Source organism: Sceloporus occidentalis, unplaced genomic scaffold, assembly GCF_023333645.1.
Source record: "Sceloporus occidentalis isolate IW3139 unplaced genomic scaffold, rSceOcc1.0.p SCAF_41, whole genome shotgun sequence".
Taxonomy (NCBI): domain Eukaryota; kingdom Metazoa; phylum Chordata; class Lepidosauria; order Squamata; family Phrynosomatidae; genus Sceloporus; species Sceloporus occidentalis.
The window spans coordinates 3,906,327-3,922,142 of NW_028317021.1; the positions used below are offsets into that span (position 1 = coordinate 3,906,327).

Here is a 15,816-nt window from a genome sequence, read left to right on the forward strand (position 1 = left end):
TCCTTCTCCTCCTCCTACGACATGTCATTTTCTCTAAGTTCTGATTCTGCCGCTTCAACCCATATCTTCTTCCATTTCTCCTACATGCCCGTGCACATCTTCCAATTCCACCACCCCAAAAAATAAAATATGAGCTGGCCCTCATATATTTGCTTGCACCCTCCAGCAGCCAAATTTCCGTTAGCAGGTCTACCAGGGCATGGCAAATGAAATGATCTGTCAGCAGATCAATGGGAAAGGTACAAAACACACAAACACACACACCTTTGCTCCTGGCACATTCAAAGGCCTCAGGGCAGAGTGCTCCTCGTAACCATTTTTGCAGGCCAAGGGAGAAAGAGATCATTCAGAACCTCGCTAGGTTTGCCTCCTATAACCATTTCCTTATGGTCTAGCAATGCCAAGAAAATTCAGAACCTCCTGGTGCAGAAGATGAATGTCTTCTGCTTAAAGTATCTCCTCCTGTTATGAACCCAAGACTTTTTTCCTACAGTGACTGCTCTCCAGCCCAGAGGAAGAAGAAAAATCCTGAGCATAGCAATCATCATTCCGAGGATGAGATGCCTTAAGTCAGCTGCTTTGTAAGAGGATGTGAAAAATTCTTTAATAATGCAAATCCTTCCAAGGCAGCTTACAAATAACTCAAGTCACAAGCAACAAATTCTTAAATATTTTTTAAAAAATCCTAGAGGACAAGCTGTAACTCTATGGTAGCATGCATACATTGCATACAGAAGGTCTAAGGTTCTGTCCCTGGTATCTCAAGCTGAAAGGATCTGGGAATGAGAAAATCCCTTCTCAGCCCCAGCACTGAGCAGACAAAACAGGGCTGGGATAAATGCTTTGGTCTGGTCTAAGGAAACCTCCTATGCTGCTTCCTCAGAGCTTGGAAAGTAACTTGATAAAGTAATTTAGGCCCGTTACAGACGGGCGTAAAGTATGCCCTGGGGACGTACTAGGATTAGGGAAAGTGCGTGCCATACGCACGCACCTAACCCTAATACGTCCCCAGGACGTACAAAATGGCAACACCCATTCCACATGGGGGCCGCCATTACGACATCACAAATGCGCCGCCTCCAAACGGGGCGGCACAGACGTGATGTCTTTGCACCGCGTGAGGGCGCATAGAGCACCCTTTTTGCGGCGCTAGAAGGAGTTCCTTTCGCGATTTGCGTCGCTGGCGTAGCCTTTAGACAGCTGCACCAGCGACACAAGGAAGAAAAGGGCCGAGCAGCCCCTTTCTACTCCTCCCCGCCGCCGTCAGGTGTCCTTGGGGCATGAAGCCCCAAGGACACCCCTTTACAGGCCGCGGGGAAGCGGCCTTTTGCCGCTTCCCCGCGGCCTGGAAAGCGGCGGATCAGGGCCCCAGAGGCTGCCGTTCTGGCAGCTGAGGCCCCAATCCGGCGGGGAAAGGAGCGCCTACAGGCTGCCCCAAAGGGGCGGTCTGTAATGCGCCTAAGTTAGTTTTTTGTGGGTTTTTCAGGCTCTGTGGCCATGTTCTAGAAGAGTTTGTTTCGGACGTTTCACCAGCATCTGTGGCTGGCATTTTCAGAGAAACCTCAGAAATAAACCCTTCTAGAATATGGCCACACAGCCTGAAAAACACACAAAAAATATGAATGGCAGCCATGAAAGCCTTCGACTTAATTTGGTTGTCATTATACGCTCGGCCCTCCACATTTGCAGCGTTGACTTTTGAGGATTTGATTACTGTATATATACCCATCTATAAGTCTAGAAATTTTAGTAAAAAAAAAAATTGACCCCAAAAACGTGAGTCGACTCATGGGTCAACGTAAGTACTGTACTTTAACTCTTATTTTAAAAAACGAACCATGCCCTGGTGTCTGCTGGAATTTTGTAAGTTGCTTGGCATTGTTTGCTTTGCTTCTTCCAATAGATCCTTTGTCACGTGCCCCTAAATTTTATCCTCGACTTATCCACGGGTCATATCTAAATCCATAATTTGGGCCCTAAAACCTACCTCGACACACACACACACACACACACACATATATATAATTTTATTTATATTTATATTTCCTGCTTCTCCCTTCAAACTTACACATGAGGCCGACTTATAGTCAAGTATATACAGTATTCACAGATTTGATTAATATAATAATAATAATAAATAAAACTTTTATTTTTATCCTGCTTTTCTGTGACAAGGCAATCAAAGTGGCTCACAAGACATTAAAATATCCACATTCAATATTATGTTCTCTCTGGGATTCTCTAGGTCCTCCAGCACAACTCTACCAAATGTTGGTCATAGAATCACACTGGAGGACCTAAGATTCCTAGAGAAAACACTTCTCTATTTGTAGTTCCTCTACTGTGTTTGTAGTTCTGCTGCAGTTCTGCGGTATCAATATCTGCTGGGTGTTGGCCATAGTGTCACACTGGAGGACCTAGAGTTTCCTAGCGAAAACACTTCTCTAGCCATTTGTAGGTCCTCCACTGCAATTCTGTGGTCAATATCCACTGGATGTTGGCCATAAGTTGCACTGGAAGACTGAGAAATTCCTAGAGAAGTGTATTCTCAGATTTAAAAAAGTGTTTTTTTAATTTTATTTTTCACTTTCATGGGGATCCCTCACCCCTAAACCCAGTGAATATGGAGGGCCCACTGTAGTGTCAATGATCCCCAACGTAATTAGCTTCTGTTACAATAATTTTAAATGACATCTTTACTTTCCCAGTTCTCAAACGCAACTAAAATGCATACTTTTAGTTCTTTTAATACCCTGAATGTTATAAGATGCTGCTCTCTGGTGTGAGCTACAGCAGGGACGTAGCCAAGGGGAGGTTCTAGGGGTCTGGACCCCCCCTTCCATTAGAAAAATGAATGGTGTGTGCTGCTGCGCCACCGCACCCAAGCCCCATTATAATGGTGGCACTTAGTCTGGACCCCCCCTTCCTAAAATCCTGGCTACGTCCCTGGCTATAGTCTCCTCTGTCCACCTTGTCCTCACCCACAACAAGGCATAGAACAAGCCTTCCCTTGAACCATGTGACATTGTTCCCTCCATATAGTGAGGCAATGCCCCATTGACAATAAAAGTAACCAAGAGTTAACAGTTGCACTGCACAAGGAGTGAAGCTGTCATGTTCACTCAGAATCACAACGTCACTTGGTTATACAAGATGAGTCTCCCTTTCCAAAATGCTTGGGATCAGAAGTGTTTTGGAATTTGGATTTCTTTTTGGATTTCAAAATACCTGTATATGTATATACCTAAATAGCGAGATTATCTTGGAGATGAGGCACAAATCAAAACACCAAAATGCATTTATGTTTCATATACACCTTACGCCAATAGTGGGGTGGTACTTTTATGCAACATTTTTGTGCATGAAACAAAGTTTGTGTATCTGAAAGCAAAGGTGTCACTGCCTCAACCACCCATGAAAAAAGTTTTTGAGTTTTGGAATATTAAAGATTTTGGAATCCTGGATAAGGGAGACTAAACCGACATTTTCATTATAAGGCAAAGAATTATAAGTAACTAGTTATTTCCAATGTTCGATCGTTGATAGGAAAAGAGTGTAAATCACATGGTTGCCAGATACTGTTGAATTCCAACTCCCAGTATTTTGCTTCATTGGCTGTCCAGGCTAGGACTGCTGGGATTTGCAGTTGTAACAAGATCTGGGCAGCGACACAATTCTCGCCTGTGGATAAATGGCCAAATAAATGGACCTGGTGTAAGGCAGCTTACGAAAAATGTGGGGAAATCCCTTAATAGCTGGTGCGACAATGTAACACAGACCTTGGTGTGAGCTTTCTGGGACAAGAGGATGCGGCCGAGTTGACAGAAATGTCATCTTTGAAATGATTGAACTGGATTTTCAAAAAGCCCAGGAAATCAGCAGAATCCCGAGCCTATTAGACAAGACAGCCAAAGCGCATTACTCGAAAACATGCGACAGTTCAAGAAGACAAAAGCAAGTCACATCCAGCACGAGACGGAATGAAATGGAGTGGAAGAAAACGGGTACGTATTCGAGTGTCTTTCGCTAAAAGGCCGTCCCGGAGGGCGACATGGGAGATGACTTGGAATCCATCACATTGCTAGGGGGTCAACACCACAGGTGTGCTCCAAGTGTGGGTTCATTAAAAGATCTCCATGTAACCACAGTGCACGCGCACACAATGCAATTTAAAGTGACAGAATCGGGCTAGCAAGGAGTAATGGAAAGGCATCGGTGGTCGTGTGTCAGCCTTGAGCATCCATCTAAAGAGTTCGGAAACTTTCTTGAGGTTTTTGACAGAGGTGGGGTATGCTACAGTAAATGACAATCAAAGCAAATCCAGACACTGGAGCAACTTTGCTTGCATCCGCACTGCAGAATGAATGCAATTCGACGCCACGTTAACTGTGATGCCTCCATGCTATGGGGTCTGTACTTTGCTTTGGCACCAGAGCTCTCTGACAAAGGTGGCAAAATATCTCACAAAGCTACCATTCCCAAAATTCCATACCACAGAGCCATGGCAATTAAAAGTGGTGTCAAACTGCATTATTTCTGCAGTGCAGATGCAGTCTGTTCTGATTTAAATCAGCCCTTCTCTCAGAACCGTGAGGACTGGAACCATACCACAGGACGGAGCTACAGCCCTTAAAGTGGTGTTAAACTACATTATTTCTACAGTGTAGATGCACGCCAAGATGCATGGATGTCTGTCTTACCACACAGCTGGCTGTGCTCTCTCGTCTTAAACCATCCCGTACAGATGTGGATGCAAAATAAACCAAGCCATAGTCAACCTCACCTCTAACAAGTAAAAAAAAAACACAAACATTCCCAAATTTGCCCTGGCTGTGTAACAGAGGAAGCTGTGTCATGACAGCTGGGCCTTGAACACAAGCCATTTCGGCAAGCCTTAAAACACACATCCCTTTGCTATACTCTTGGAGCCTAGCCTGGCTGTTTCCACCCCGAGTTGTAAAATGATTGATTTCAATGCAATCCCACACCTCAGCTTATGGAATGTCTAAAGGATGACGTTAATTTGGGGTCTTAAAAAGCACAGTGCAGATCATTGTTTGGCGCTAGGGCATACTGGTGGGAACTGGTGAAAGTTGTCATCCAAAACATCTCGAAAGCATCAGGTTGGGAAAGGCTGCTCCTCTCCATTTTCTTTTCCTCTCCTTGCTCACAGACTCAGTGGTGTAGTGGAACCAAGGCTTATAGGGTCAAAGTACCAGGACGTTTTGACTGGCAGGAGTATGCCATTTGCTGCCACTACCACCCTCTTATGACCTGCCTACATGGGTGATTTACCCAAAATTTTCCCCAAGCATGCTGTGTCCTGCTTATGTAATGCAGTGCTGAAACTCTGAATCGGGTGCAGACTGTCTTCACAAGTTCGAGGCTTCCTCCTTCTAACCCACGTTTAAATAACTCATCTTTTGCTATGTATTTTCAGCCCTCTTTGCAATGGTGACGGCGACTGTCTTCACTTGTGGTCCCAGCACCACTGCTGTGGGCATGAATTGCTCTGAGGTCAGAATGAGGTGCCCAGATAGCATGGCTGGGTGCCTCATTCTGACCTCAGCAGTGGCACTGGGCAATGAAGGGGGTGGCAATGGGATTTGTAGTTTGTTGTGGCACCAGAGCTCTCTGATAGTGAAGGTAAGATAGCTTCCAGAACTTTGTTGTTGTGTGCCTTCTGGTCGTTTCTGACTTTTGGCAACCCTAAGGGGTTTTCTTGGCATGTTTCTTCAGAGGGGAGTTGCTAATGCTATCCTAAAGGTAAAGGTAGTCCCTTGATATGAATGTCTCGTAGTAACTGACTGCAGGGAGCAGTGCTCATCTCCATTACTAAGCCGAAGAGCCAGCATTGTCCAAAGACGAATCCGGTGGTCATGTGGCCAGCATGACTGCACCGAATGCTGTTACCTTCCCACCAAAGAAGTACCTATCTATCTACTTGCATTTGCATGCTTTCAAACTGCTGGGCTGGCAGAAGCTGGGACTAGTGACAACTCATCCCATCATGCGGCACTCAGGCCTCGAACTGCCAACCTTCCGATAGTCAGATCTGGCATCTTAACCACTAAGACAATGCCATTATACAGAGTTCTACAGCATTGACCATGGCAGTGAAAGCAGCATCAAACTGCATCCATTTTGCAATCTAGATACAGCCCAAAACCTGCATCTGCAGCCCCTTGTTTACCAACCTACTGGTTGACAAGCATCTATCCTCAAAGGAGTAGCCATGGGAGATGTTTGGAGCCCAATTAGCAATTCAAATAGAGCCCCCTATAATTGAAGTCCTGGTACTGGCTGTAGCCTGCAAGCAGCTGTCCAAAAAGGCCAGGGCTTGCAGCTTCTGAAAAACAGGACGGGCTTTCACATGCCGCCAACGAGGAATGGCTTGAAATAATAGAGGGATGGCTGGAAATAATGCCGGCACACAGCATCGAGATGGCGCACAGCCCTTCCAGAGTCTCACACCACCACCCTCCTCCCCAGCTGAGGGAGAGAAGGAGAAACAGCTCAAAGAGAAAGCCAGAAAAAAGGAACTCGGAGATCCTTTCCTACTGGGCTTTGTTGATTTTAAAAGTGTTTATACGTGGAATCAAAGGTTGGGAGTTTTCCCAGAGACTGGCACACACCAAGGAGGAGTGGAGAGGGATGACAACATCACCACTCTAATATTCCACAAGCCAAAAAGAAAAAGCAGGGGGAAAACAAATCAGGGATGCTTCTGTAACACCCTAATCCTTATAGCAAAGATAGTTCGGACCCACACCCGGCCCAGGCTGCCATACACTGCAGGCCTGGCCTCCGCTGTCTTATGAAGCATCCGCTTCCTCTGAAACTGCCTCTATGCGCATGTTGTGTGCCTTCAAGTCATTTCTGACGTATGGCGACCCCAAGACAAACCTATCATGGCAAGATTTCTTCAGAGGGGGTTTGCTATGGCCTCCCCCTGCATTATTGTTTAATGCATTGCCATGTTACATTTGTTTTTTAATTCATGTTTATTGCTATTGCCTTGTATTATCCCCTCTGTTGTAAGCCACCCAGATTCCCAGTGATTGGGCAGCATATAAATAAATCCTATTATTATTATTATTATTATTATTATTATTATTATTATTATTATTATTATGAGAGAGTGTGACTTGCCCTAACTCACCCAGTGGGTTTCATAGCTGAGCTGGAAATCGAACCCTGATCTCCAGAGTCTAGTCCAACGCTCAAACCACTACGCCACACTGGATCTCTCTGAAAGTGCCTCTCTTCTTTCAGTTTCCAAGCCAGGTTTTGCAGTGTAAGACAACCAAAGGTTGCACCATGGAGTACCAAGTTCGAATCAGCCAGCCATGCCCTTTCACCAGCTACTCCATTACAGACTCCCAATTCTGACTCACTTCGTATTATTTTTTCCTGCATGTCTCTTTTTGCATTTCTAGGCTTTCACCTTAAAATCCTCCTTGACACGAGAATGGCGTTCTTCCAGTGAGACAAGACCTAGAAACTCAGAGCAATTCTTATCTCTCTGCCCAAGTTCCACCCTTCTCCTCCTCCCTCCTACAATTTCAGTTCACATCCACACCCAAACATCAGTGTTGTGGTGGCAAATTTGGACAAGCACTTGTTTGTCGTGACGGTCCCCATAGGAAGGCCTCCAAGGAGAACCCAAAAACACAGGTGGCAGTGTCAAACCAGAATAGAAAACACGTTCTAGCAGTTTTTAACTCTGCATGGGTCTTTTATAAAATCAATGACTCCTAGTTGCTGATCTGAGATGAGCCCAGCTCCAAATGGTTTACATGAAAGCAGGTGCGTGTGTCTTCAAGTCGCCTGTCAACTGATGGTGACCCCATGAATTTTGTAGGGTTTTCTTAGGCAAGGAGTACTCAAGAGGTGGTTCTGCCAGTTCTTTCCTCTGAAATATCACCTACAACTCCTGGTTGGTGGTGAAAAACACTGCTGATACTGGCTGATATTGATAAGGATCAGGCTCAAACCATCTTTCCCTTTGGATGCATACACAGAATCATAGAGTTGGAAGAAACTCACGAGGGTCATCCAGTCCAACCCCATGCCATGTAGGAAGACACATTCAATCAGAAAATTTCCTTTTTGGGGAGACTATAATTCCCCTCATCTTGGCTGGGGATTCTGGGAGTTGCAATCCACAAATAATTGGATGCTCTGAATGTTACAGCATCTCGGCTGGGACCTAATCTTTTTGGGAGCACTTGAGCTCTGAGACTTGTACGTCATCTTCCTCCTGTTTGTGGCTTCTGTCTTAACTATTCATTCATTCATTCATTTCACTTAAAATATTTATGGGATTGTTGTGTGCCTTCAAGTCACTGCTGACATATGGCAACCCTAAGCTCTGCTCTGGGGCTACACCAAACAACAAAACTACAGCCCATCAGGTGGAGCACCTTTCTGACAAGCACCTGGTTGACTTTCCACCAAGAGACGAGCTTGTTATTTATAGCTGGGAAGAGAATCCTGTTTGTCCAGGAAGGAAGAACAGACCTAGCCTTCATGTTTTTCTTCAATCGAGTTATGAATCATAATTAAATAGGACCTCCATATTTAGATGCCACGTCCCTAAGTAGTCCAGATCAGACGAGAACAACCTGGCTTATGGAATCTCCTACCAGCTCTGCTTCTGAATTTCTCAAAAGTGTCCCATTCTTTTAACACTGAATAACATTGGATCAGGTGGACCACTGGTTTGATTTAGCAATGCCAGAGGTTTCAATACTGTGGCTCCCCTTGCCTTCCCTTCTTTCTTGGAGAGATGTCTGTGGGAAGACAGAGGAGAGGGCCTTCTCTTCTGTGGCATCCACCCACTCCCTGGCCAAAACTAGTGCCATCCCGATGCCAAGTCAAGTCAAACCTACATCCACATAGCAGAAATGATCTGCTTTGACACCACTTTAACGGCCCTGGCTCAGCGCTGTGGAATTCTTGGACTTGTCACTGGCCCCAGAGCAGAGCTTAGGGTTGCCATAAGTCAGCAACGACTTGAAGGCACACAACATTGGCATAAATATTTTAAATGCAATGCATAGATAAATACTGTAAATAGTTAAGACAGAAGCCACAAACAAGAATAGGATGAAGTACAAGTCTCAGAGCAAAACTGCTCCCAAAAAGATTTGGTCCCAACCGAGATCCTATAACATTCAGAGCATCCGATTTATGGGTTGCAACTCCCAGAATCACCAGCCAGGATGATGGGAGTTATAGTCCCCTCAAAAAGAAATTTTCTTGAGTTCTGTGTCTATGATTATAGCAAGACTACGAGAAAGAAAGAGGGTGGGATACTATTTATTAAGGCAACCCAGAAGGCAGCAGTTAACTATTTCTAGCCATCTTCAGCCAGAGCACAAATAACTTTGGCATTTATTCAGGCCAAGCGAACATACAATTCTCTTCAGTTCCTTTAAACCATGCTGCTGCCATTGGACCACACAGCCTTTGTAATCTTGGTACACAAAATCTAGAGAAATCTTCAGGGCTCTGGCCTGTCACATTCCGCACTCGCTCCCTGAAACTGGGAGCGTGCGAATTGCATGCAGACAGCTTAGCAGCCAAGAGACATATCCAACTTGTGCTTCCAAAGAAAAACAGACACCGACAGGCAGGTCGCATTCTTCCTTCTGTGCTTCAAGGCTAAACATTAAAACAGGGTGACATTAAAATAAAAATTTTAAAACAAAACATCAATGACCCCATGGGAATCACTCTGTGTAGAGAGGAACTCCCTGTCAACACACACAGAGAGATATTCCCCCCCCCATACATTTCCCATCTCCAAGTAAACCAGATTCTGACCTTTTGTGCCTTTTCTGCACAAAGAAAATCTCAACCCTGCAACCAGAATATTCAGGAGGGACCACTCGTCATGTCGGCTTGTCCTTACCAGAACCAGGCGCTGCCTAGTTACAAATAATAAGTTACAGTAATTCTCATCAATTCCTTGTTCCATGAATTTTTATTTTATTTTATTGTGGGAACAAGTAAAGTGGGCAATGTGACCGTCTTACCCGTAGCTTTGCACAATTGCCCAACTCTGGTCTACAGTGTGGACACATATCGTATTTTGACCTCAAGGTGTTGTTGGAGAGTAGTTCCCATCAGCCCTGGCTTCCACAGCCAATAGTAGTGAGGGATAATAGGAGCTGCAGTCCAACGACTGCTGGAAGCTCATGAGTTGCGCACCCTGGCCTATCAAGGTGACAAGAAATGCATACAAAATTGGCATGCAAATTGTGTAGCAGATACCAGGGCCACAGTACCCCAGTCGTTGACAACAGCTGTGCCCCATATTATTCCCCACAAAGCTTTGCAGCAATGCTGCACTGAGGTATTCTGGGAAAATAAAGTTGTAGCATGTAGCACCACTGCCAACCAACCAGCAGCCGCAAAGCCCACTGGGGAACATTTGCCAAGGGCCCACTTTGCCACTGTGCTATATTGGGATACGCCGTGTGATCCAGTGCTTATAGTTGCCTTGGGACTTGGATGATGCAAGTTCACATTTCCCCTGAGCCATGAAAATCATTGGGTGACCGTGGGTCACTTTCTTTCTTTCTTTCTTTCTTCTCTCCCTCTGCCTGACCTAACTCACAGGGTTGCTGTGAAGATAAAATTGCAGAGGAAGCGCACCATGTCTGTCACATTAACCACACTGTAAGAAAAGCAAGCTATAAATGTAACTAAGGCTGCATCTGCACTGCAAAAATAATGCTGTTTGACATTGCGTTAACTGCCACGGCAGAATCCTGGAATTTGCCATTTGCTGTGGCACCAGAGGTCTCCGAGAGAGGTGAAATGTACGGAGTCTAGGCAGTTAAAGTGGGGTCGATCTGTGTTATCCCTGCAGTGCAGATGCAGCCAAAGAAAGAAAGGCGGCACCGAGACCAAACAGTTTTCTCTGCATCCTCTAAGCTGGACCCAACTGGCATACCCTGACAATGGGAAAAGCCACCAAGCACAAAGACAGCAGGGGGGGGGGACTCCAAGGCACTTACATTTCCCAATTTGCAAAGGGCTGGCTTCCAGGTAAACCCCACGGCACATGCTCCAAAGTCCTTTTTCCCTCCCCAAAGGCCATTTGATCCATTTGTCCCATGCATAATTGAAGAGACGGGAGACCTGCTGGCGGCTCCATGGTGCCATTCAGAAGGCTTTGAGAAGCAGACTTCCAGACGCTGGGATGGGTCTCAGCTGACCTCAAAAGCAAGCACAAGTCAGATATTGCTGAGATCCCCTCTTTTTGTTTTGGCACATTAGAGATGGTAAGGGGGGAACTTTCCCCCACACAGACAGACACACTACTTTCAAGGGGCCATCTGGTTGCCAACGACAAGAGTGCCGGCTGCCACACTGCTGTTGGGACAGATGCAGAGGAGAGAAGCCAGTCCGCTGACCCAGGCCTGACCCAATCGGAGTAAGAGCCCAACTGCTGTCTGCTTCAGAAGGCTGCAGACATCGAGCATCTACAGTAAGCGTTTAGACAGCTCCTTGGAAACCCATGGATAGCTAAATCCAACCTAGACAGTGAAGAAACAGAAATAGGAAAAGAGTTCTCATACCTGGGATCAAACCTTGATAGGAATGGGGACTGCAGTCAAGAAATCAGAATGGGGAAGGCGGTTATGAAAGAACTAGAAAAGATCCTAAAATGCAAGGATATACAACTGAGCACATAAGTTAGAATCATGCAAGCTGTCGTATCCCCTATTACCATGGATAGATGTGAGAGCTGGGTAGTTAAGAAAGATGATAGGAAGAAAATCAATTCATTGGAGATGGGGGGGGGGTGGAGAAGAGTGCTGAGGATGCTGTGGGTAGCCAAAAAGACAAACAAATGGATCCCAGATCAGATCAAGCCAGAAATCTCCCTGGAAGCCAAGATGACTAAATTGAGGCTGTCGTATGTCATGAGAAGGAAAGACTCACTGGAAAGAACAATAATGCTAGGAAAGATGGAGGGAACAGAAAGAAAGGAAGGGTGCATGCTTAAGGAGGGCATGAGTATGTGTTTGCAGGACCTGAGCAGAGCAGTGGAAGACAGAGAGTCAGGGAGATGTCACATCTACAGGGTCGCCATGGGTTGAGATCAACTCAAGGGTGGTTAACAAGAATGACGACAACAGCAATGGAAACCCAACTGGCCAATTTCCCCAGAGCCAAGGAAGGACAAAGTGCAGTTACAAAGCAACCAATCTGGAGAAAGGGGTATTTTTGGATAACGACTCCTCCCAAAATAACTCACCTACACGCATCCAGCCATCAGGCCCCAAAGCAAGACCAAGAAACACCACCAAAAAATGCAGGGATGCTGCAAGTGGAGAGTTTTTCAGCAGCTGGCTTTGAGATTCCCCATTGCACTGCTATATTTTACAGCTTGTTATCAGCTAGTTCTTGAGCAGTGGTGTCCAGTCTGGTTTTTGCTTAAGCAAACCTTAAACTATATATATATAGTTTCACGCCATGGATGGTTGAATCTGTGGATACGGTGGGATGACTGTATTTCTACAGTGTAGATGCACCCTTATAATTCCATTTTAACTGCTGTAGCTGCATCATTTGGAATCCTGGGATTTGCTGTTGGGGGAGAGGCACTAGAGCTCTCTAGCAGACAATTCTAAATACCCCACACTAGTCTCCAAATCCCAGGATTCCACAGGATGGAGCCATGACAGTTACAATAGGATCAAAATTGTGTGAAATTTGTGTACAGTGCAAAAGACCTGAGTCAGTCCCCAGTCCTAGCTGCCTTTTCACGCTGCGGGTGGACAGAAAGTAGATCGGGATCTATTGATAGATAACTGGGTAATTTGATCAGCAAGGATTCCCGATTCTCATCATAAACGTTTTTGGGGCATCTGCAAACAAACATAGTCTGGCTTGTGCCACAAGTTACATTTACCGTGGGAAGCTAAACAGAACAGCGACAGAACTAAACAACATATCCTTTGCCTTTTCAGCAAGTGGAACGAAACCACTGATGGGGGTGGGAATGAAATCCACTGGAGGGGAGTGAAGATGAAGCTGCACATCGCTCTGTTGTTCTTGCCAGCCTTTGCACACACTCCCCAAGCAAACAATCACATTTATTCATTTATTCCCCTTGCACCCCAGTGGGATTGGGAGCCAATGTGGAGCTCCATCACGCCTTTGTTTCCCCAATGGCAACTGCTGTTCCTTTTATTGCCAATGGCCAAGGGTGAGCGTCATTGCTTCTGTAGCCAAAACAGAACCACCCACTGGAGGGAAGTCTCGGTAGGCTTTGGGAAACGCCAGTGCTTGCAACTACACACACACACACACACACGCGCGAGAATATGCTCACTGGCTGCAAAACGATGACTAGCTGTTGTGGTGATGGAGGAAAAGCCACGCAGGAAGAAAAAAAGGAATGGAATGCCCTGGAAGAAGGCAGGGCTGGCTGGCTCCAACAGTGAACCGAAAGAGCCCTCCACATTGCAACGTTCACTGTCGGTCTGCACCTGCAGTCAAGAGGGACTGATGCAAGGATGTTGTCAGAATGCTACCTTCCTTGGATATCAGATCTAGCAGGTTTAGGGAAATTTATTTCATCAGCATCACGTATACACACACAGCAAACGGTTTGTCACACCATATCACACTCTGAACTAGTCAGAAAATGCCTCCGGGCTCATGCAGACCCATAGGCGTGCCTCTATGGCACAACTTGGAAGAGTGCCTGCTTTGAACAACGATGCCAAGGTCTCTGTCCCCATGAAGGCTGGGGGATTCTGGGAGCTGTAATCCAAAGTGTAAATCCTCCAAGATCTGGTCTATCAATGCTCTTGGCTATGGCCACAGAGAAAGCCACCTCTTGCTCAGCAAAGCTCCAGGGAAAAGATACTAACAGAGGCAGCGGCCTCATTCCCTTTTTCCTCCAAGGCGGAGAGTCCCACTGGGGACTCAAACTAGCAGCTGCGGCAGAATCAGAAAAAGCCCCATATTGGTTGTCTCGAGCCAGGAAGCCACAAAGGCTTCTTGCTTCAGAATCCTTTCCAAAGGACGCCACACCTAGCCGAACCCAGGAGTTGCTTTAAAAACTAGTCTCCCAGTGAGATAGATGCAGAGCTTAGACAAGCCCCCCACCCCCGTTTTTTCTGGCTACAACTTCCACAATTTTGGCGCCAACAGGGCCTGGCCAAAATAAAATGCTCAAGAGGAGCAGAAATAGCACCTCAACCCCTCACCATCCACCCATGGGAGGATGCATAGTGGTAACTTTAGGCCTGCAGACAAGGGAGAGCATTCCCGATCCACCAGGCCTGGTAGCAAAAAGACAGAATTCAGAGCCATAGCTGTGCTGGTCCAGAATATCAGTATGCAAAGAGATCTTGCAGCACCTTTGAGTCTAAGTGCAGAAAAGCAGTTGTAACATATGTTTTCGTAGATTTGGTCTATCTACTCACATGCAACTCACACTCTCTCAGCCTCAGAGGAAGGAATAAAAGGACAGCACATCCCTTGTAAGGGCCTACTGATACAATGAGTTAAGAGCGAAAATGCTACCTAAAGAAAAAGGGCTTTATCCACCTGCAGAAACAGAACCACTTTCCTTAGCCTAACCTACCTCATAAGGTTGTTGTGAAGGAGACTTTTGTCTGATGCACAATATCTCCATTCAGTTCAAAGTTATGGAAGTGACACGGCACATGCTGGGCCACCGTGCATACAGATGTGACAGGAAGCATTGGGTAGGCATCTGGTTGCACATTGGGGTGCATGTTCAGCTGCACAACTGCCATTCCACACAAGGGATGCACAACATAACCAACACACAACTCAGCCACACTCTTTCAAGTTAACAGCCGTGAGAGCATTGCAGAGAGCATTGCATCAGTTTTAGTGTGCAGCAATATGATCCAGTTAAGTCAAGGAACCCCCCCCCCCCGCCCAAATCACACTTATATTTACATTCATGAGAGTACAATCTCAAGGGCTGATTCTCCCCTTCTTTCAGCCGATTTAATGCCACTCTTGGGATAAGCCATCTCACAGACAGCTTCACAGATGGTCCGTACAAAGGGCAATCCTGCCATTCTCTCTGATTCACCATTACAATGAGTGGGTAGATCAGGAAGGAGGAGGAAGACACTCCAAATATAGGCCTATTCATAGGGAACATGAAAATGGGACACAAACACAGGAGTAGGGAGGAGGTGTGCAGAAACTTATTAGCAGAACTGGATCGACTACAATCCACCAGGCAACAAACAACAACAACAGCTTGTGCGGCCGAGTTTGGAAAGGCAGGTGATGCCTGCCTTCCATCCTTTGTCCTGAAACTCCAGCATCTCTTTCTATTTCTCAAATAAATGGCATTGTTTTCCAAAGAGTTATTTTTGCTCGCATCGGGCACAAATACTTGATAGACGAGCCTCGGTGCAGCTGGAGGCAAACGGTCCATTGACATCACCCTGATGTGCCTCCTCGCAGTGCAAAGCACATGCCAAAGAAATACCCACTTAAGCAGGTGTTGAGTGGCACACCATCCACAGAAACCAAGGAGGAGGGCAAGCCTAACTTGTATTATTGCTCCACCATGTCCTGGATGCATTCCTTCATAAGTAGATAAAGATCACCACCAAGAACGATGCTCAACCACCAAGAACAATGCGGCTGTGCACGCTGACTTGGGGAGAAGTCACACCAAACACAAGACAACTCTATTTTTACATTTATATGCCAACCTTTTTCTCCAATGAGCTCCAAAGTAACAAAGGCTGCTATCTACACTGCAGAACTGATGCACTTTGAGACTGCTTT

The 15,816-nt window shown here is 45.9% G+C and overlaps 1 protein-coding gene across 1 annotated transcript in view; it reads right to left on the reverse strand.

Annotated features, from left to right (window-relative positions):
• Nucleotides 1–14,985, reverse strand: part of SEPTIN5 (septin 5) — a 57,001-nt gene extending 42,016 nt beyond the window's left edge. The window contains exon 1 of the mRNA XM_089489951.1: nt 14,965–14,985. Within this exon, the coding sequence (XP_089346077.1) occupies nt 14,965–14,970 (6 nt within the window). The 5' untranslated portion in view covers nt 14,971–14,985. The remainder of the gene's footprint in view (nt 1–14,964) is intronic.
• Nucleotides 14,986–15,816: the final 831 nt, after the last annotated feature.